Below are 22,143 nucleotides of genomic sequence, written 5' to 3'. Positions count from 1 at the left end.
AGGGGCCACACATTTCGGAGGAAGTGTGTTACTCAAGTTAGGAAAGTGCATGTGCACATGTGTAAAATAGAAGGAAAAACGTAATAAAATGTGCTCAAAATTAAGGAAAGGTAGGGTTTATTTTGAATATGTTATTGAGCTTCGTGCCAACCATGGTGGCGCTTCGTAGCTAGTCTGTCGACGTCACTCATATATACGGTGACATCGTACTATACTCTCGCCCCGGGCAATGATTTTCCATGGCACTGTTCACTATAAACAAAAAAAAAATGGATTCTACTATTATAGAAATAGGTATGTTAAAAATCCCACATAAGCTTATTATAAAACAAATTATAAAAGGGTCGCTGGCAAGAGCGTGTGATAAAAGGGGATCGTGATAGGAATTAGATTGAGAACCACTGGCCTAGAGTAATTTTAACCACATTTCTTATAGTTTCAAAAAGAGTGCTGTCGGGTTACCTATGGTGAATGGGAGGGGGATACATATAAAAGATTGCTAGAAAATGATCGATATTAGATTCATAGTTTTCGGGGTCGCTTAGATAAATAGTGAGACTTTCAATTTCGCTTAACTCCGATTAAGCTCTCATTAGTAGGGATGGGCACGAACGACTTTTCTTTGAAACTCAACTCGACTCGAAACAGACATCTTTGAGGTCTACTCTTGGACTCGGCGCGAAAAATATCTTCCAACTCGACTCGGATTAGAGTCAAGTCGAACCAAAACGAGCCAAATCCTGTGTGTAGTCCTACCTAGACAATACATAGACAATAATTATTCTATCATCAATTATACTACTGTTACTACAAATAATAATAATAATAATAATAATAATAATAATAATAATAATAATAATAATAATAATAATAATAATAATAATTATTATTATTATTATTATTATTATTATTATTATTATTATTATTATTATTATTATTATTATTATGACAACACCGTGTACAAACATGAACGATAGATGGTTAGTAAAGGAATACTAAAAGCTAGTTGACTGCCGATGTCGGTAGTCATGAAGTCTACAAGGCAAGGACATCGTTCATTACCCTAAGCTGTAAGCGTCGGTGGACTACAGATGGTCAACTATTAACCTCTCGCCAGAAATTGGTGGCCCCGCAGCGACGATCCGTGATGGCCCAAGTTCCATATTGAAAACTTTACTACCAGCGGCAGAGACGCGATGAAACGCCAACGAACCACAAAATTACTCTCCCAAAATATGTTAAAATGCCTATATGTGTGATTTGTTTATATTTAGGTGAAACAAAAAAACACAAAACAAATACCCCGGGGTGGACGCGAACTATCAATATTACGATTACTAGGCACGTGTTCTTCTGACTTCCCCACGGAAACGATCATAAAAAGCTTCGTTGTTGAAGGATAAATCATTGACGTCTTAATTTAGCCAATCAGACAAACCCCTACATCTCGAGTTCTAGGAGGTCATACCGTGAACCGTTTCAGATTTATTGCTTTCTGGTGGAGTACTATCCATGCGCAAAATTTGAGCATAATAGCCGACATGCATCTTCGGTGCCTCTTATCTTTAGTACAATTTTAACCAGAGATGGTGTGGGTCAATGAAAATTTGATCCACGACCCACCATGACCCACCACCCAAATGACCCATTGGCCCACTCTGACCCATCAACCATCGTGATCCACTCTGACCCACCACCAACTATGAACCACTCTGAACCATTGCGACCAACTCCGACCCACCAAAACTCATCGACATCAACTCTGACCGATGACCCACGTCCTCCTCTCCATTGACTAAAGAGATTACACTTGTAATAAAACAAGACTGTGAAATTATCACTTATCGGAGTTTGAATTTCTACCGTTATTGGCTCAAGCACCTCTTTGTTACAATACTGGTGGGTCTGACCTTTACGATATATAATGGCAAAGTGTTTCTCATCTTCCGAATTAAAATGAATTTAAATTTATCATATGTAATTATTTCTTTGTTGCCTTACAGACACATTTCAGTAGAAAATAGGGTGAAATTTAAAAGTTTCGAATCAAGGAAAAGTAGACCAACGTAAAAAAAAAAAAAAAAAAAAAAAAAAAAAAAAGAGAGAGAAAAACTAATTTTCTATATAATTAAGCATGCCGTACTAATTGGAAACGCCCATGTAATTAAGTTTAGAATACAAATTTTATGGCCATTTTTCTCTAACTTTATGGCTTGATTGCCTTATGCTCGGAACGCTCCATATATTAAACACCAGCTTCAGCAATTATAAATAGAAAGCAGTGGGTATAAAATTCAAAAAGAACTTTAGTTTGCATTACTCAATTTTTTTCTCAACTAATATCAATCGTTTTCGATTATTTTTACAAATCAACCCACTACCAATTTCCAATATATAGAAAATGCACCCCCGTCCCCCCGCTCATAAAAGACAATTTAAAAAAATGCCAGGGCATATTCTCTTTATTTTTAATAAAGAGTTATATGCTGAATTTCAGCTCTCAGTTGAACGGCTTGTGAGATACTAAATTTTTCGCAAAAAGTCGGACTTCTACTCCCCCTAAGGATATGTATTATAATGAAAGTGACACGCGTATGATAACTTCCCAGTTGGGATTGGAGCCTGATTATATACCAAACGTCAATTCATTTGACTTTGCAATTTGACCGTGATGATTACGCATAGTTACTTTCAATTTTTTATGATACATATCCTTATTTCATATGTTACAGATGATTCAAAAATATTTTTTCAAGCAGTTAGCTCCTCTAGAATCTCACAGGCTGCATCCCAAAATCCAACTCCTACTATCCTATGACAATCCAAAAGTGACTGAACTTTTTTTATTAGGAACAAATGACAAAAGAAAAATGGAGATCTTGAAAATAAAATGTAGAAAAGCTCGGTGCCCCCAATAACTCCATATTTCTCCGCCCCTTCATTCCGAACTTAAAAATAAAACTTAATTCGAATATGGTTAATTAGTGAATTTATTACAGTTAAATTCCACTCACTACATGCTACAGCTACAACTATGTAAGAAAAAATAACAACTGTGAAACATGTTCTGAATTACTATTACATTTCTTACGCTATTATTAAACATATTAGAATAGTAAAAGAGGATTGTTCGTGAAATAGTATATTTGCTCATGATTTTTAACTTTTTCATACGGAAAAAATTAAAATATTATTCAAGTTTTAAAATTTGCACTCTGCAAATATGTTGCCCTCTAGGCAATGGGACTAATGTGGACTAATGGGAAATGCTGCACTGTTAGCGGCGCTGAAAACTTATGATTCGATTCTAATATCGGTTGATTTCGATATCTTTATGTCGCTACGTAACCACCCTGGGTGCTAATGGGAGCTTAATTGGACTTGAATTGAAAGTAGAACTATTCACCTAAGCGACCGCGAAACTATGGATTCAATAATAATATCGACCCGTTTCTAGCATTTTTGATATGTATCCCGACAGTACTCTTTTTCCAGACTGTAAGGAATATAGTTAAAATTGCTCTAGATATATCAGAATTATGTTGAAACACACAAATAAATCCACTTTTATATTCTGTATAAATAGAGAGAGAGTGAGCGAGCGAGCGAGCGAGAGAGGGCGACTCAAGGTATCACCACTTCCACATTGCAAAAGCATATATCAGGAATTGAATTGAAAATCTATGTAAAGACTTTCTGCTGTGGCATGCTTCATAAGGACAATTCCAGTCTGCTCACGTGACCTTTGGGGTTCATGAATTTTTTTGCGAGCGTTCCGACTTTGGATTCTCTGTTTATACCCTCTGTTTATGCATCGAATAACTTTTCAAGAACATAAATGACATTCTATATTATGAATGTTGAGAATTACTCTCTATATGACAAATAGCTGCAAATAAATACACTACATGATTTATTTATTGCTATTGAACGAGTTTCTTAACTTGTATTTACATCCTCATATATAATAACGACCTACTGTGAAAATTATCTCAGATGTTATATTTTAAACATAATAATTACTATGTTCTGCAATTATTATGTTATATATAAACAACTTATGTATTTTAATGTAATTATTTTATATAATTTTTCATGCATTGCGGAAAATATAATTTTAAAAAAATACTGACCCAGATTGGATTCGAACTCACAACCTTATGATTTGAAATCTGACAGCTTACCAATGAGCTAACACAAGGACTTCTAGAACTCAGCTTCTAGCGATGTATAACGGATCTCAAGATAATTATGACATTCATATCCATGACAAACGCTGTTTCTGTTCTACTTTGACTTTTATTTTAGTACTCAGGCGATAATTATGTTCTATTTCTTAACTTTGAGCATTCTTTTACATATGGAAAGATTCTTTAACGTATTTAAATGTTCCATTACGTATAGAAAGCTAAATGACAAACAAGCATGTGCTCATATTAATAAAAGGTTTCGAAATATTGTATCATTAAGTATTTCAATCAATGTTGCTTTTTTAAACACTTGGTAACAAGTCTTATTATATTTAAAAGAAGAAAAACACATCTGCAAACTTTTTCCCGATTGCAAAGGCTGGCTTGGAGGTTCGAACCTGGCTTGCTTTTTCCCGAAGATACCCGAAGCTGGACTTAGAAAATTTTTGCCTCAAAACACCAATAAAGAATGCGCTCAACCTTTTTGAGACAAGGTGTACCTATCTAAATAAGAATTAAATTTAGAGAGGGGAATGATTAAAAGATCAATAGGAAGCAGTATTTCAAAATGTATACTGTAGTGGCATATTTCCACCGATAAACAAAGGAATACGCAAATTAACCTCGCCATATTGTAACTCATGTTACAATTATTTGACGTATGATATTTGGTTTTGATAAAATGTTGTTAGCCACTGCTCTATGCTGGCAAGTCCGTTCTTTTTATTATTCTCCTAATGTTTTTATTTTTCCTTCTCTTGTTTTTGTCCTTTGTGAGCAAGGCTCCAGACAAGAGCCGAAAGTTTGAAGTGCAAGTAGTATTCAGAAATTTCATACACCTGTAAATAGAATATTAATTTCAAATTCCTCAGCGTGTCATGAGAATTTCTAACGTTATTATATTTTACTACTGGTATTGAAACCATAGTATATATGTTTATAACACGTAAATTTTGAATATCAGATATCACTAAAAAATCTTTCTTTTCTTGTCTTGAAAATCTGGCAACCTTAAGATTTTGATCCCTAACATATTTTGCCTCTGGATACAGCAATGCATGGTGATGTAGTCGAGTGCTTTCACTTCTGACAATTTTTGCGGAACTAAAACTGGCTCACTGTACTATTACAAACTATTAAAACATGCCATTTTACTGTAAAATGTCTATATATATATATATATATATATATATATCCAATTAACACTTCAATGTAACGTTAGGCTATGGTGCCCAATCTTTTGAAAAAAAAAAGTATTTAGCTTTACTTGACAACACTGCTGGCTCTGTATTTACTTCCTTTACTTTTCAGTCTACAGTAGGACATTACCTTCTTAGTCGCTTCCTATTTTGTTTTTAAACGTGTTCGCTTGCTGTATTGGATGCGTATTTTACTAGCATCGGGTCTGATAGACCCAAACCATTGCTGTTGGCATTCCAAGAACTAGATCCTGAGACGAATATTCGGACCCAAGAGGAACGGGAATGGGGAATGGCGGAAATTTCATAACAAGGAACTACATAATTTATACCGGTACGCTTTACCCAACATTGTTAGGGTCGTCAAGTCTAGGAGGCTTAGGTGGGCGGGTCATGTATCTAGAATGGAAGAAAGTAGAAACGCTTTCAAAGTCTTGACTGGAAGACCAATCGGAAAACGACTATTAGGAAGACCTAGGCGCAGATGGGAAGACAATATTAAGATGGATCTCGCAGAGATTGGAATACAAAGTAGAAACTGGATCCAGTTAGCTAAGGATAGAAGTCAGTGGAGAGCTTTTGTGAACCCGGCATTGAACCTCCGGGTTCCATAGGCCATAGAGTTAGTTAGTTAGTTAGTTAGTTATTTTCTCATAATTTTCCTCTACTTCTTCATTTGCATGCGAAGTCGTCGGCGCATATGTCTGTATCACCACTAGGTCCTTCGTTTTCCCTTTAAGTCTTAACATCTTAACTCTATCATCAATAAATTCTACTTTCACTATATCATCAATAAACATCACTAAATCAAAAAATATGTATAGTATTTAGCCACGTAAGGAAAACACGCATAACAAGGAACAGAAGACAAATATATGACTCATATTTTACTATGATATAGAAAACAGTCATTTATGCATTTTGGTGCGGTAATCAATATCACATTACCCTAGAACCTGTAAATAAAAGCTCATATGAAGAAATTATTTGAAGAGAAACGGAATTTTCTAACCGGAAGCATTGACAGAAATGAAAGTGCTGATAAAAGCATATGTGTGACATTGTATGGACATGAGGCATGGTCTCTAGGAGAAAGGAAAAACAGAACCTTGTTGTAGAGAGATGTTGGAAATTAGATGTGGGTAGATAAGGTGTGAAATGGTAGGAAAAAAGAGAAATATAAAGAAGAAAATTTCGAAAAGGAGAAACGGGTGACTGGATATATCATGAGACATGCAAGGTATGATCAAAAATACGGTGAATGATTTTATTTATTTATTTATTTATTTATTTATTAGCAGCAACTGCTTACGCTACCATCATTTGATGTAATTTGTCCGATAGCCTGATCCGTTGAGACAGGCGCCGTCAAGTTGGAACACGTTCTGACTTGTCAGTAAGCGTCCAGAACCATTAGACAGTGATGTCAACCTGTGGAGAAAATCCCATATTGTGGGAGTTTTTGACCCTATTTTCTCGGAAAGGAATAATAAGCAGCATATATGGGATTTTTCAAGAAGATCGAAATATACGGGTTATTCATTTAGATATTGTAAAAAGTGACTAGCACACAGAAATTTAATGTTTAATATTATAGCATAGTTTTAATTATTATAACGTGGGAAATTCACACGTAAACTGGGATTTTTTGCCTCTGGACATGGGATTTCATATTGTTTCAGGTTGGCATCACTGCTACTAGAGTGAGTTTGTGTTTACCGTGTTTGTCGCGTATCATGGATTTCGAACAACGCGTGAACATTAAGTTCTGTTTCAAGTTGAAAAAAAAAAAAGTGCCAAAGAAATTATTGAAATGTTGAAATTGGTGTGTTTCGATAATGCTGTAACTCTGAAGAAGTCGGTAGAAGACTAGGAACGTACGAGGCGTCCGTTAACCTTAAAAAAAACAGAAGAAAACGTTCAAAAAGTGGCAAAAAATTGTTCGTTCAAACAGACGAATAATTATTCAAGAGCTTTCCAAAGAACTAAACATCTCGTGACTGGGAAATTCGTTCCCTGACTTTTGACTGACGAACAGGAGTTTTTCGCCGAAAACAAATATTCATCTCTGTCCATATCCATATCCATATTACTCTCCAGATATAACATGGCGCTATTTCTGGCTCTTTCCCCAAAATTAAAACCGTGCTTAAAGGAAAACGTTCGGACACCATTCCTCACATTAAGAGGGCCACGACAGAGCAGCTGAACGCCCTTCCAAAAGAAGCCTTCCAGAAATGCTTCCAGTCATGGATTTACCGTTGGGATAAGTGCATTGCTAGCCAAGGACAGTACTTTGAAGGAGAGTAAATCGAATTTCATGTAAGTTTATTATTATACTTTGTTTCTAATAAAATTATTCATCGTATTTTTTTTATCACACCTCGTAGAGGAATTACCTATGGAGGAATATGCAGAAAAAAAGATACGTAGAGGATGGCCGCGACTGATATTATATATATACCGGGTGATTCAATAAGAACGTACCAGGCCTATATCGCAGCTAATACTGCACGTAGAGCATTCAAACAAAAAGTTGCATTACCAAATCGTATGTGTAGAATGCAATAAAAATAGTAGCGACACCAGTGGCGTATCGTGAATATCTCCAACGGGGGTCATCTGCAAAATTTGACATGAAAACAGGGGTTGGTTGTGCCTCCATTTAAACAAGCGCACAATGGGAGAAACGTCGAGAGGAAACACCTTGGCATATTTCTTCCTCGTTGGCAGCAACACGGTCGCATTACTAGGTGAAAGTCAGATGGTGCGAGGGTGTTTCCTCTCAACGTTTCTCCCATTGTGCGCTTGTTTCAATGGAGGCTCAACCAACCCCTGTTTCCATGTCAAGTTTTGCAGATGACTTCCGTTGGAGATATTCACGATACGCCACTGGTGTCGCTACTATTTTTATTGCATTCTACACATACGATTTGGTAATGCAATTTTTTGTTTGAAGGCTCTACGTGCAGTATTAGCTGCGATATAGGCATGGTACGTTCTTATTGAATCACCCGATATACACCCACGAATCAAATAATACGAGATGTAGGGAAGAAAAAGAACACTGAAGTAAAAAGCAGTGTTATTCAAGCTCAGGGTAGGGAAGAATGGAGCGTCGAACTAATTGCAAAATTGCTGATGAGAAGAGATTGGTTCCCTACTTATAAGAGTAATATATTACTGGTAGCACTGATGACGAGACTTTTGTTTTTAGTTAAAAAGTTAGAATCATTAACTTGTAGTGTGCGCTGTCTCCATATTAAGTGCAACACAAACACAACAACGTATACTTACTTTGATTGGACACCATCGAACATCCCAGTGTTGGTAAAATATGGGCAAATGACTGTGCTGTATATACCAGTCTTTCCCATTGCCTAGAAATATCAAAAAAATATATATATTTTTTAGAATGAATTATCTAGCGGTAGTCAGTAACAAGTATATTTCTTTTGATATAATGGTACGCATGCAATAAATTGGGAACATACAAAGAATCACAGTTCCATCAACAAAATCTTAATTTTTAATAACAAGAAACACCAACATGACTTATTTATATAGAACAGAAAAGCATAAATTCCCTTATACAGAGTGATTTAAAAAAAAACTCACGGATTTCATTTGGATCTTGAATTTCTTCCCGAAGTCCGATTTTCATGCGGTTTGTGGCAAATGATTAAGAAAGGTTGGAAGATTTATGGGACTATGTTTACTGGGTTAAAGTCATCCGGGGTAATATTGACCATGCCTGAAGAAAAACAGCAAATATTGGCCAGTGTACCTTACAATTGGAATATGGTTTTCGACTTTTGAAACGAAGTTGAAGAATACGAATTAAGTGTTAATGAGAATACAAATTAAATGTTAGTGGTAACACCACTATAAATCACATGTTGAATAGCTATAGCCGGTTTCTTGCAACAAACGAAGGAGGAATTTCTTGGATGACCTAGGGAATCGATAACTGACATCTTCCAAACACCCGCCTGCGGGGCCGACACTTCCCTGTCTCACTCAGAAGCGATCTCGTTTCTTCCAATATATTCACTAGCGATCATATTATGTTCCTGTCTGGGGCAGAACGTGAAGCAAATTTGTTTCTAAATACCCTTTGCGTATCAACAACAGATTCCTTTGTCCAAAAACTCATGTTGCTCTAAAAAGTACACTATTCTCACTGTGTCCTGATAATACTCACACAGTAGGATAGAACTGTACAGCACAATTCCCAATACAACGGCAAAGCTTCCTGTTTCTTATTGACCTTGGCGAGGTTGCCATCTAACAAAGAAAACTCAAATCTCCACACTGTACATCATTCGAATTGCAAAGGCATATTGGCGAAAATTTGCTGTTTTTCTCGAGGCGTGGCCGATATTACCCCGAACAAATTTTAAACCAGTAAACGTAGTCCTATAAATCTCTAATCTTTCCTTGATCATTTGCCACAAACCGCATGAAGATCGGACTTCAGTTAGAAATTCTAGACCCAAATGAAATCCGTGAGTTTTTAAAACAGATCACCCTGTACTCATACACAGCTTCTATTTTTATTTCAGTACCACTCTTCACTCCAATCTATGGGTTTTGCTATTAAATACAGTCCTGCGTTTCTATACTTGCTAAGAGATCAGACGAAAAATGGTGTAAATCAGGGGAAAATTTAAATTTCGGGAAATGACAAGGAGCTGAATTCGGGAATTTTTTCTGTACCATCGTATCCTGCTTATTTCAATAACTTCTGCATGCAAAGTATTGAATGACAAAATAATGTACAGCTCACAGATGACGAGAAGAACCCTAAAACAGGGGTAGCGGGGAAAGGTTAACGACACGGTCAAGCCCACTTTCGGTTTTTGAGGTGTGGTCTATACTTAGATGTCGTCTGCTACTTCGGGTCAAGTTATCTGTGTGCTATTCCGTGGTGTCATTTGAAACCCCCATGTGAAAAGCGGGCGAGCCCATACCTACGTCACACTACTTCTGCTAGGGTTCTTTTCGTCATCTGTGAGCTGTACTCTATGTTTTCAACTATTAAAACGTGTCTCTTCTTTCGAATACAGTAATGCAGCATGAACTGTGCCAGTATCATGTCATTTGCAAAGATACTCAGCCACTAACCAAAAAGGTGAGCTCTACATAGAACAACGGAACTGGAAAGCAGTACTTTTACGCGCATTGAATGAAATGCAATCCGATTGGTAGCGCACAGATCATGAGCGTCATCATGTATCATCTCAGCGAGAAGCGGGAATCCGTGATTGATTTCGTTGTCATGACTAGGTCTTGCATTTTTGATGCTATATAAGATCATCGAGTTTGTTGATGGTTTTTGAAAGTTAGCACACGACTTTTGGGGTTCCGAATTCGAAATTTCTATCCACTAAAAGTACCTTTTTCCAAGTCATCAGATAAGCACCAAACTCAAAGTTTTCATTCGTTATCTATACATATTGTACAGATGTAGGTCTTGGTTCTTTCTCGTTTCCCGCCAGTATTATCGTTGATTTATTGCGTCCTTACATTATCGACAACAATGTTCATAATTTTGTTCAAAAATATGTCATAGCATAACAGAAAAGATATCAAAACATAAACTCAGAGAGGTATGAGGTGGCAAATGAAAAAGTTCTTCGGCCTCTTATAGATTACTGAGAGTGTAAACACTAACGTGACAAGGAACTATTGAACATAATTCAAGCTGAAAAGCATGCAGGGATCAGCAGAACTCAAGACTTAAAAGTAGTTAGTTAGGCGAAAAACCTCGACCATTTAGAAGTTGGAGATCCAAGTAATGTGATGGGCCTGAAGTTTGTCGTTAAAACAAAGCATGCTGCTTCGGTATCTATAGACACTGAACGCTGCTTCTCACAGTATAAACTACTATGGCAAACCAACAAAGTCTGACATCGTCTGTAGACATTGAACGCTCCTCGCAGTATAAAGTACTACTGGCAAACCAAGAAAGTCTGACTTTGTCTATAGACATTGAACGCTCCTTCTCGCAGTATAAACTACTATGGCAAACCAAGAAAGTCTGACATCGTCTGTAGACACGTTAGACGCTTCTTCATGTAGTATAAACTTTTACTGCCAAACCAACAAAGTCTGACATTGTCTGTAGACATGGAACACTCCTTCTCGCAGTATAAACTACTACGGCAAACCAACAAAGTCTGACATCGTCTGTAGACATTGAACGCTCCTTCTCGCAGTATAAAGTACTACTGGCAAACCAAGAAAGTCTGACTTTGTCTATAGACATTGAACGCTCCTTCTCGCAGTATAAACTACTATGGCAAACCAATAAAGTCTGACATCGTCTGTAGACTTTAGACACTCCTTCATGTAGTATAAACTTCTACTGCCAAACCAACAAAGTCTGACATCGTCTGTAGACATTGAACGCTCCTTCTCGCAGTATAAACTACTATGGCAAACCAAGAAAGTCTGACATCGTTTGTAGACACGTTAGACGCTCCTTCATGTAGTATAAACTTTTACTGCCAAACCAACAAAGTCTGACATTGTCTGTAGACATGGAACACTCCTTCTCGCAGTATAAACTACTATGGCAAACCAACAAAGTCTGACATCGTCTGTAGACATTGAACGCTCCTCGCACTATAAAGTACTACTGGCAAACCAAGAAAGTCTGACTTTGTCTAGAGACATTGAACGCTCCTTCTCGCAGTATAAACTACTATGGCAAACCAAGAAAGTCTGACATCGTCTGTAGACTTTAGACACTCCTTCATGTAGTATAAACTTCTACTGCCAAACCAACAAAGTCTGACATTGTCTGTAGACATGGAACACTCCTTCTCGCAGTATAAAGTACTATGGCAAACCAATAAAGTCTGACATCGTCTGTAGACTTTAGACACTCCTTCTCGCAGTATAAAGTACTATGGCAAACCAACAAAGTGTGACATCGTCTGTAGACATTGAACGCTCCTTCTCGCAGTATAAACTACTATGGCAAACCAAGAAAGTCTGACATCGTCTGTAGACACATTAGACGCTTCTTCATGTAGTATAAACTTTTACTGCCAAACCAACAAAGTCTGACATTGTCTGTAGACATGGAACACTCCTTCTCGCAGTATAAACTACTATGGCAAACCAACAAAGTCTGACATCGTCTGTACACATTGAACGCTCCTTCTCGCAGTATAAAGTACTGGCAAACCAATAAAGTCTGACACTTTCCAACACTGAGACGATGAATGTTGTCAAATTTAATTCATTTCTATTTCACTCTACGACGCCTTGACATATCAACAAATCGAAGGTCAAATTATGATGTTCATTTACATTTTCCGGTGTTCATTCAAGGCATATTTTCAAGTGCCCAAATATCTAAATGCATAGAATTTGGTATAAAATATTAAAAGTATTTATGATGCATTATAGTGATTAATTACGATAGTTTTCATTCCACTAATTTTCCACAAAAAACTTTTTTTCCTAGATTTCGACACATCAATTTCAATACTTCTTCTTCACCAAAAATTCTAGCGCTAGTCATGGCCAGTTCTATTATCCCTGTGATGCAATCTTCCTTTTACACTAGAGATGGACATAACGTGGAGTAAATAGCCAGACATTGAAATTTCGAAAAGAACCAGAATTTTAATATCTGAACATAGAGAAACTAAGAGGAATTTTAAGAATGCGGGAAGTGGGAAACTATAGTCAAAGATGTGCAGATCAGAGAAATTAGCCGACTCATTTGAACTTCGTTCAGAATTATTGAAGCATTCGTGAAATTAGAATTCACTGAAGCATTCGAGAAATTAATGCCGTAGTAGGGTTGATACGAACAATGCTCAAAACATATATATATTTTTTAATTATTTATTTCTTTTGTAAGTCACGGATTCAAATTACACTAATGGCATGGATATTACGTGCTATCCTTTCAAATTCATTATCACTGAGCTCTAGCCTAATGGCAAAAGCTAGTTCAATTGAGGTTTCGCGTCCCATTCAGCAACGGGGTTGTATGAGACATGAACCTATAGTTTATCACGAGATCCGAACCACATGAGCCCCTACCAGAAAATGAAATGACTCTTTCAGTTTAACGTCCCACGATTATGCTCTTTAGACCAAGAGAGACTGCTGATTAAGGCAAGTTAATGATGATGAACGATAATGATGTGATAATGTAGGAAGAAGCAGGAGTACCCCACGGACACGATGTCGTCTACCACAATCTTACTTGCACGGAGATCGAACCAGGGACCATCAAAGGTATGCTCTCTACTATAGATCCACCCTCCCTTATATCTCATGCTGGGAGTTAAACCCAGGTCTCCAGTGCCGAAGACACGTTTGCTTACCACATAGCCACAAGGGAGCTCCAAACGGTAAAAACGCAGAAGTAAAAATTCTGCCATACGTGTAAAACTAATAAATAAAAAAGTTTAATAATTGTGGGACATAAATCTCACAAATAAATAAATAAAATAAAATTTAATAAATATGAGACGCAAAATTCAAAAATAAATAAATCAAATTTAACCATAGAACGTAAGAAAAATGAATAAAATTTAAAAATCATGGGACATAAAATTCAAAAATTAATAAGTGAATAAAATTTAGTAACCATAGGAGATAAAATTAAAAAGTAAATAATTAGAATATTTTTTAATTTGTCTTATTTTGTGGATATAAGATGTCCCATGAGAAAAGTCCCAAATAAGATAAATTATATAGAGAGTTCCGCAAGGATTTATCTTAGCTCCGTCTCAGTAATAGATTCCATATTTGCCCTTATCCTATTGAATTCTATAGTGAGTTCCTATAGTTGGAAGCTCATCGTAATTTCAGAATATGAAACAAAACTCCTTTGTTTTAAAACAAGAAAATGTAAATTTAATAATAATTATCTGATTTTTGTTTTCTTTTCAGAGAACCATTCTCACCTGTAATTCTAAATAAAGAGCTTCTTCGAATCCTACAGCTGCGAACTTCGACGCACAATAGTCCACACACATGGGGCAACCAACTAAACCAGCAAGACTCGCCACTGCTACAATATGTCCATGGTTGTCTTCGATCATATCCGGCAGGAACGCTTTGCTTGTCTAAGAAGAAAAAGATTTAAAAGAAATATAATTTGTTTGCTCCCAAATACAATTGTTTGGAAAAGTAATACAATGGGCGCAGATGTCTTAACTCTAAGGACAAGTACTCCATATCTTTAAACATATTTTAAGCACTACTTTGACTGCCTTGAAACTCTGCAAAATTGAGCTGAGCGAATGTGAAGTAATAAACTGCGGAAGTCAGGGATGTCACAACAAAGATCTTGAGGCAAAGCACGTAATTGAAATTATAGTTTGGAGAGATTGAAAATTCGCGGGAACAGTTTTAAAACAGCTAGCTAAACAAAATGTATATATTTAAAAGAAAACATAATATATATACTATATATTACCTAGGTATATAATATATAATACAGTATTTATATATATATATATATATATATATATATATATATATATATATATATATATATATATATATATATATATATATATATATATACCTAGGTAGAAACATATTTCGATCAGAGTAATACACAAAATAAGATTTAGAACCAGAAAGCAAGTTTTCTTAATGGCAGGGGCGGATCCAGGACGGACTTTTTTTTTGGGGGGGGGTTTAATACTGCTACTTACAGCTACTTTTAAGAGCTCCAAACTCTGGGATGGGTTTTATTTATAAAATAAGAAAGTTTCCTCATCTAAGGGGGCGATCACCCCGATCGCCCCCCCGTATCTGCCACTGCTTAATGGTACTGCTTTTGGAGAATGTGTTGTAACAAAGGACTTTTTTTTTTTTTTTGGCGTGGTGCATCATGAAGTATTGTGAATGATGAGACGCAGACGGGCAGTTTACAGGGCGGACAATTTTTAATTGAAAATGTACAACTGAAGAATGATAAATTTGGGGAAGAATGGGAAATTTCGGGGGGGGGGGCAATCCCATGGGAGATGGACAGTCACGTGGGATTCCCATACTACATATATCCTCACCATTAAGATAACTACACTATGAAATGTAGCGTAACATGTTGTTCACATCACTCTGTTTCGTTTCATCTGTGTATTTCTCTCTAGTGAAACAAATTCTTTAAAGAACTTGCTAACACAGGATACCATTTTTCTCCAGTAATTACAATAAACGTGTAGGAAGTTTGAATTATATAATCTTAAGTACGTAAATACCACGTGTATTACTTCATAATATCAGAAGTGAATTATATTTCTCAGTTGATGCACATGATATGAACTAATTTTATGACTTATTCGTGCAAATTGAAACAACAAAAGAAACCTGTTGTATGCTAAAACAGGTTCTCTCTCTTTTAGTGTTCCTTATTTCAACTTTGTATAATATATCAAGGTCGGTCATGTTCAAGGTGGCCATAACAACTGAATTTTAAGATAATTTTTCCTTCTTCTTCTTTTTTCTTTCTTTCTTTTTTCTTTTCTTTTCTTTTCTTTTTTTTTTTTGAATATTTTCCTTATTTTGGACACATTATTATCCAAAATAGTGACAAAGTGCTATTGGAAAGAATTCACAAACAGTTTGTCTGACAGTAGGAAGGATTATGGTCTTAAGATTTAGAGTTGCGTCAAGAAAAAAAGAAGAAGAAACTCTGCTATAAACACTAAATAGGATCACTCCTAGAAGTTACAATTTCGTCCGGCAGATGTCAACTGCAGGGGTAATATTTGCTGCCATCTAACGGCGTGATGTGTAACTTCTATCATTATACAGAACAACATTCTGTAGAATTATACACCTTTGTTACAATACAAGAAAACGAGGTACGGATAGCCACTTTTACCTGTCAAGATGTTAATGCATTGACTCTGTCAACAAACTCGGCTAACTCTACAACCTCTCTAGCTATCTATTACAGAAAACAGAATTCAGAAGTTCGCTTTCGTTCAAAAGTTATTGTGTGGAGTGACTTATGTATACTAACATTACAGGGTTCCCACGAAAACAGTAAAGATCGATTTCTCTGACTTTCCCAGACACAAATTCTTGTTTTCCCTGACATAATATAAATGGGAATATATGGGGTACGTTCTATCATACACTTTTTAACGGTCTCCTTCATCCCCATAGCCGTTCAACACACACCTTTAATTACCATTTACATATTTGTTATGTTCAATATGAGTAATTGCTATTTACATAAAATTTAACATGTAAATATATAATAATGTATGTATGATACAGTAACACATACATTGCAAATTAGACTTTTTTGTGCTTGCAAAACAATAAGAAGCAATATAACATACAGTCAAGAATATATTGCCAACTCTGACTGAAACCTAATACTATCAGTCCTAATATTAGCAACTCTGAGACATGTAAATCCTTACATTTACATTTTTAAACAGAATTTTGTTTTGTTTTCAGTTCTTGAATTTGTTCTACGAGAGCGTCTTGTTCTTGTTTGTAACATAATTCCATTAATTTCTTCTTTGTTTCCAATTTCTTAACTTCAGCACTTGGTTTTCTTTTCTTTTTCTTTTTTTCACCTCTAATTTTACTTTCTTCTGCACTTTTGATTCGTTTCTGTTTAAGGTATTCATCATAGCATCTGAACGAATTGAGAAAAGCATTTTTCGATCAACAGAAACATATTCCACGCCTTCATAGTACATAATTGCATCATGCAGTGGCGGATCCAGGGGGGCAATCGGGGCGATCGCTCCCCCCAGAAGAGGAAACTTTTTTTTATTTTATATATAAATAGAACCCATTCCAGAGTTTGGAGCTCTTAAAAGTAGCTCTAAGTAGCAGTATTACAACCCACCGCTACCCCCAGAAGTTCGTCCTGGATCCGCCCCTGGCATCATATACCCGCCTCTGTGCTACCAGAGAATCTTTGATTTGGTTTTCTACAATAAATGTCTTATTGACTGACAACCCGCCCTCCACTAAGGTATTGCCGTGGGATAAAATTAAACATATTTTCGTAACATGTCACAAATCGGAATATTCTTGTTTCTTGGACATTCCTTTGCAAAGAAGTCATTTAACCTGATACTGCCCATCTTTTCGTACTCTATGAAGTCAACTGCAAGAGACCGCTCAATTTCAGTACAGAAAGACATAAATTGATATTCTGTTTTCTCAGGTACACAATTAGATATTCTGTTGTGCTCATGCAGAGTCCGTAAGATGTATTTCATCCTAGTCTGAGCAAGTTCTGGATTGTTCTTTTGAAGCCTAGGGTCCAAAGCTGATAGAGCACGTACTTCAGAGGGCTTCTTTCCACAGTCTTCTTGATTGTGCCCAGCAAAAAGTTTCGACAGTCAAGCCTGAAAGCTAGTTTATCTTTATCTGATGCTTTCAGTTTTTTTCAGCAGTTTTTCTGTGTTAAAACCAATATCCACCTTTCTTATTTCTAGTAAATTTTCATTTGCAGTCAAATCCAAAGCAAAAATCTTCACTCCACTGTTAGCATATTTCATAATGCTTTCTTTGACACAACGAATCATAGATTCCTTAAGAGAGAGAGAGAAGTTCTGAGTACGAGAAACAAGCAAATTACTCAGCTGTGACAGTTTTAAACAAACGTAATTTGCACTTCATGAATTGTCATGCACATTTATATTTCATGACTTTCCATGACATTTTGCGCAAAATGCATGATTTCTCTGACATGTTTTAATTTCCCTGACATTCCTTGATTTTCCAGAATGTGGGAAGCTGCAATAACTATCTTAGAAATCCCACTTGCGTGAACTTAAGTTTTCATATATAACCTATCTAGAGTTGCCACCTCACCTATCCAGGTTCTAAATATACAGGTATTTTACCGGTCTTCGGGCCAACGAATTCAATCTACGGGCATAAATATTAAGTTAGCTAGAATCAGCAAGTTTTTTTCTATTTTTTTATTTTGGTCGGACGGCGCTAGATTACTACCTCTCTCTCTCTCTCTTTCTCTTTCTCTCTCTCTCTCTCTCTCTCTCTCTCTCTCTCTATATATATATATATATATATATATATATATATATATATATATATATATATATACAAAAACCACAGAGATCTACGAATCTCTCAAACAATTACATCGGTTCTTTCCAGATGACAGTTATCGTTTTATCGTTAGAACAGCCAATAGGCGTATCTCAAAATTTGCTATTTTGAGTTAACACTGATATCATATATGATTTTGCTAGAACTAACAATCGCCTTTTCATGAACTCTATATCTTAAGAACGAAGCCTCCGCCACTTATAATCCTCACATACTTTTACAGGAAAAATCAAATAAGATTCCGGTGTTAATATTACAGCACAAATTTTGAGGCATGCCTATTGGTTTTCAAACTGTGTGTGTATTTTGTCTGACTCCTTCTGTGATTTTAGACACAACGTTAAATTCTCAACTCTTTAATATTAATAAATAATTATATTCTTACCAATTTGTATGTATTTGTAACAAGATTTCTGTACACCATTGCAGTGTATTATTATTTTACCAGCTTTGTACTTAATGAAACCACAATTCTTACACAATAAGTTAATTAGATTTAAGTTTAGCGTTCAATTCAGCAGTGACACTATATGAGACGTGGATCCACAGCTTAACGTGTGATCCGAACCACATGAGCTCCCTCTGGAAATCGAACCCGGGTCTCCCACGCCAAATGCGCGTATGCTATCCACACAGCCTCAAAAGAGCTCAACTATTCAATAATTAGTTTTTATTTGTGCAGTGTTCATTTTAACTCCTTTGTGTTACAACATCCTTAAAATAGTAGCTGTAATTACATATATGTAATTACATTTTTGTCAGTCTCAGTTTATTTCTCCTCATGCTCCACAAGGGAGCGCCCTTCAGCTTGGAAACCACTGGTATTGATGGATAAAACCCAGCAAACTGGGAAAACCATCCCATGCCTAGATTCTAACATGTTAAACTGTAAAGCCTAATGATCTCACAAACGAAGTGTAGAAACCCAGACGTCATACTGCCGGTGATGGGATTAGGCGGTATGACGGACACGAACTAACTTGTCATTAGGTTGATGAGTCATGATTGGTATGGGAGAGGTATGTATAGCTCGTACATTGTACTTAGTTGTTGTTAAATTATTTACAAGGAATATATTTTTCCTCTAATTACAGGCTACGTTTAAATTCTTCCCACATAGCACCTGTCTTTATGCGCGAGACCAACGCTGTTTTTCTTTAATAATTTGACAGAGGCAGGGTTGAAACTTACAATTAAAGCCTACTAGCAGCGTTCACCCCGCTTCGCTGCGGTCACCCCGGAACGCAATAAACTTTGTTACTTAGATAATTTTTACTTTTTCGCTTTCAAGTGATATGATAAAAACCATAGAAGATTGCAGTAAATCTTAACATTATATCGCCTGTCATTTATGTTAACCCGCCCCGCTTCGCTGCGGTCATCCCGGTGCTGGCATATTGTAAAAGTGTCTGTAAAAATAAGCAAATCAATTAAAAAATTTTAAACAGAAGATTCAAGCTATTTTCCGCTGTATATCGCCTGTCATTTATGTTAACCCGCCGAGTGACACGGTCATGCGGGTTGCATATAAATACGTTTATTTTTACCTATGATGAACTAATAACAAAGGATTTGTACGTTATGGACACTTGAATGGTCAATTATCTCAAGACACTGGTAATTAAAAATTAAAGTGATATGATAAAAACCATCTAGGGTCCAAATCCTAATAACCCCCCAAAAATGAAAGAAATTGGTTCAGCCGTATTAGCGTGATGAGCGGACAAAGGATTGTACGTTCTCTTTTATATATATAGATGACAAACATCTTGGTATTTCAGCTAAACGAATAAAATGCAAGCTCTGATGCGACGCTGCCGAGTGCTAAGGGGTGTAGCTATGGCTAAGCAGACGAACTACAGCTCGATCAGGTGGCAGGAGATAGACTGAAGTGAATTGTACAAAATAAACGTGGCAATACCGCAGGCCTCTCATTTGCCAGCAGCATTTAAAGGGAACTGGAAGCGCCGCCTTTAAATGCCAAGATGTTTGTCACGCCGTTTAGTTTCGATGGAAATGAGCTGTAGGATGGGTAATGTTTTGCAGTTCCTTCTCGCTCTAGCAGGTCAGTAATACGCATACCGAGCGAGTGATTAATATAATGAAAGCTTTGTGGTTAGATGATGAAAACAAAATGTTAACGGGGAACTTATGATAGCTGAAACTTGTATTCAAATGAACCAGAGAATGGCCAGTGAAGATCTCCACGAAACGGTTCTGAAAAACAGAACTTTGCTTGACACAGCGAGGAGCTCTAAAAACTATGAATAATATGGTAGGCATCATCATCTTCTAAACTTTTTTTCCAGTTAGCTGGGGTCGCTTTCGGATCGCTGTCTCCGACTGGTTTCTATCTTGTGCTGTATCCACTGTGACATTACAGTGTACCATATCGTCGTTCTTCATACAATTTCCTTCTTTTCTCCTTGGCCTCACGCTCGTTTCCCATTCAATTCTATAGCATCCACTCGGTGAGCTATGTATTTGGAAAATCATCTTACATGTTCAAACTATCCAAGTCTACTTTCTTATAGCTTTTTTTATTACTGGTCTTACCTTTACTGTTGCTCAAATCATTTCTTTTTCTTTCATGTTGTCCATCCCGCATCACTCCACACATTCATTTGCAGCTTTTCCATCTCCGCAACATGAAACTTTTCTTCCTCTCTCTCTTTTCGTCGTTCAACATTCCACTTTGTATAACATGGAACTTTTCTTCCTCTCTCTTTTCGTTGTCCAACATTCCGCTTCGTATGGTGTCCCGACAAAACGTACCAGCGACAAAATGTACCACCTGAATTTTCGCGACAAAACGTACCACTTTTGACGACCTGTCATAAATGACAACCTGTCATGGTTTAATTATAGCATTTCTGATATTTATTCCACGACAAAACGTACCACTTATATAAATTACAACCTGTCTTGGACCAATTAAAACATTTCGGATATTTAATTCGCGACAAAACGTACCACTTCAAGTTTTTTTTTTTCTTTTTTTTTCAGCGTGTTCACTATTCACCAGATCGAACAAACTTCTCTTAAATGTTCTGTACGTGACAAACGTAACATTAAACACGTTTATCAGCGAGTAAGAGAACACGAGTCTTCCAAAATACATTAGATCAATGTGGGTGCTTACATATCTAACAAAAGAGAACATAATGTTAAGAAGCTACTTCCTCATGAACAGGTAAAACAACGGCAGTATAAGGTTGAGAAGAACAGACAGGTAATGTATCGAGTTGTCAAAGTGCATAAACTCATTGGTAAAAGAGGGCTCATTTACAGAGGAAATGTAGCAGCCTATAAACTGAAAGACACAGCTATAGATCATGGAAACTTTTTGGATATTATTCCTTTCTTAAGCAAATTTGATCTTCCGCTTAAAAGTAATTTAGATAGGGTTACCGAGAAGAGTCATATACGAGGAAGTAAGCAGGATAGTGGTCGCATAACTTTTACTAAACACAGTGAATTATGTTTTCAATGCTATCAGCACACTTATCAGAGAAGATATTTCGAAAGAAGTCTCTCAAGCTTCAATATTTTCTGTTCTATTAGACACTACTCAAGGTATAGTAGCTTCAGGCCAGTGCTCTGTTGTTTTACGGTATGTTGTTAAAATGGTTGTTAAACAAAGAATTGTTGTCATTGTA

The 22,143-nt window shown here is 36.4% G+C and overlaps 1 protein-coding gene across 1 annotated transcript in view; it reads right to left on the bottom strand.

The window, feature by feature from the left end:
- Positions 1 to 22,143, bottom strand: part of LOC145683189 (short-chain dehydrogenase/reductase family 16C member 6-like) — a 66,863-nt gene that overhangs the window by 10,732 nt on the left and 33,988 nt on the right. The window contains exons 4-5 of the mRNA XM_081754552.1: positions 14,329 to 14,490; positions 8,687 to 8,769 (exon numbers count right to left, since the gene is read on the bottom strand). Of these exons, the coding sequence (XP_081610678.1) occupies positions 8,687 to 8,769; positions 14,329 to 14,490 (245 nt within the window). The remainder of the gene's footprint in view (positions 1 to 8,686; positions 8,770 to 14,328; positions 14,491 to 22,143) is intronic.

The sequence above is a fragment of the Thermobia domestica genome, chromosome 4, assembly GCF_964235325.1.
Source record: "Thermobia domestica chromosome 4, izTheDome1.hap1.1, whole genome shotgun sequence".
In the NCBI taxonomy this organism is placed as follows: domain Eukaryota; kingdom Metazoa; phylum Arthropoda; class Insecta; order Zygentoma; family Lepismatidae; genus Thermobia; species Thermobia domestica.
Note: the sequence above shows the minus strand (reverse complement) of the source record. Positions and strands in the feature narration are given on the sequence as shown.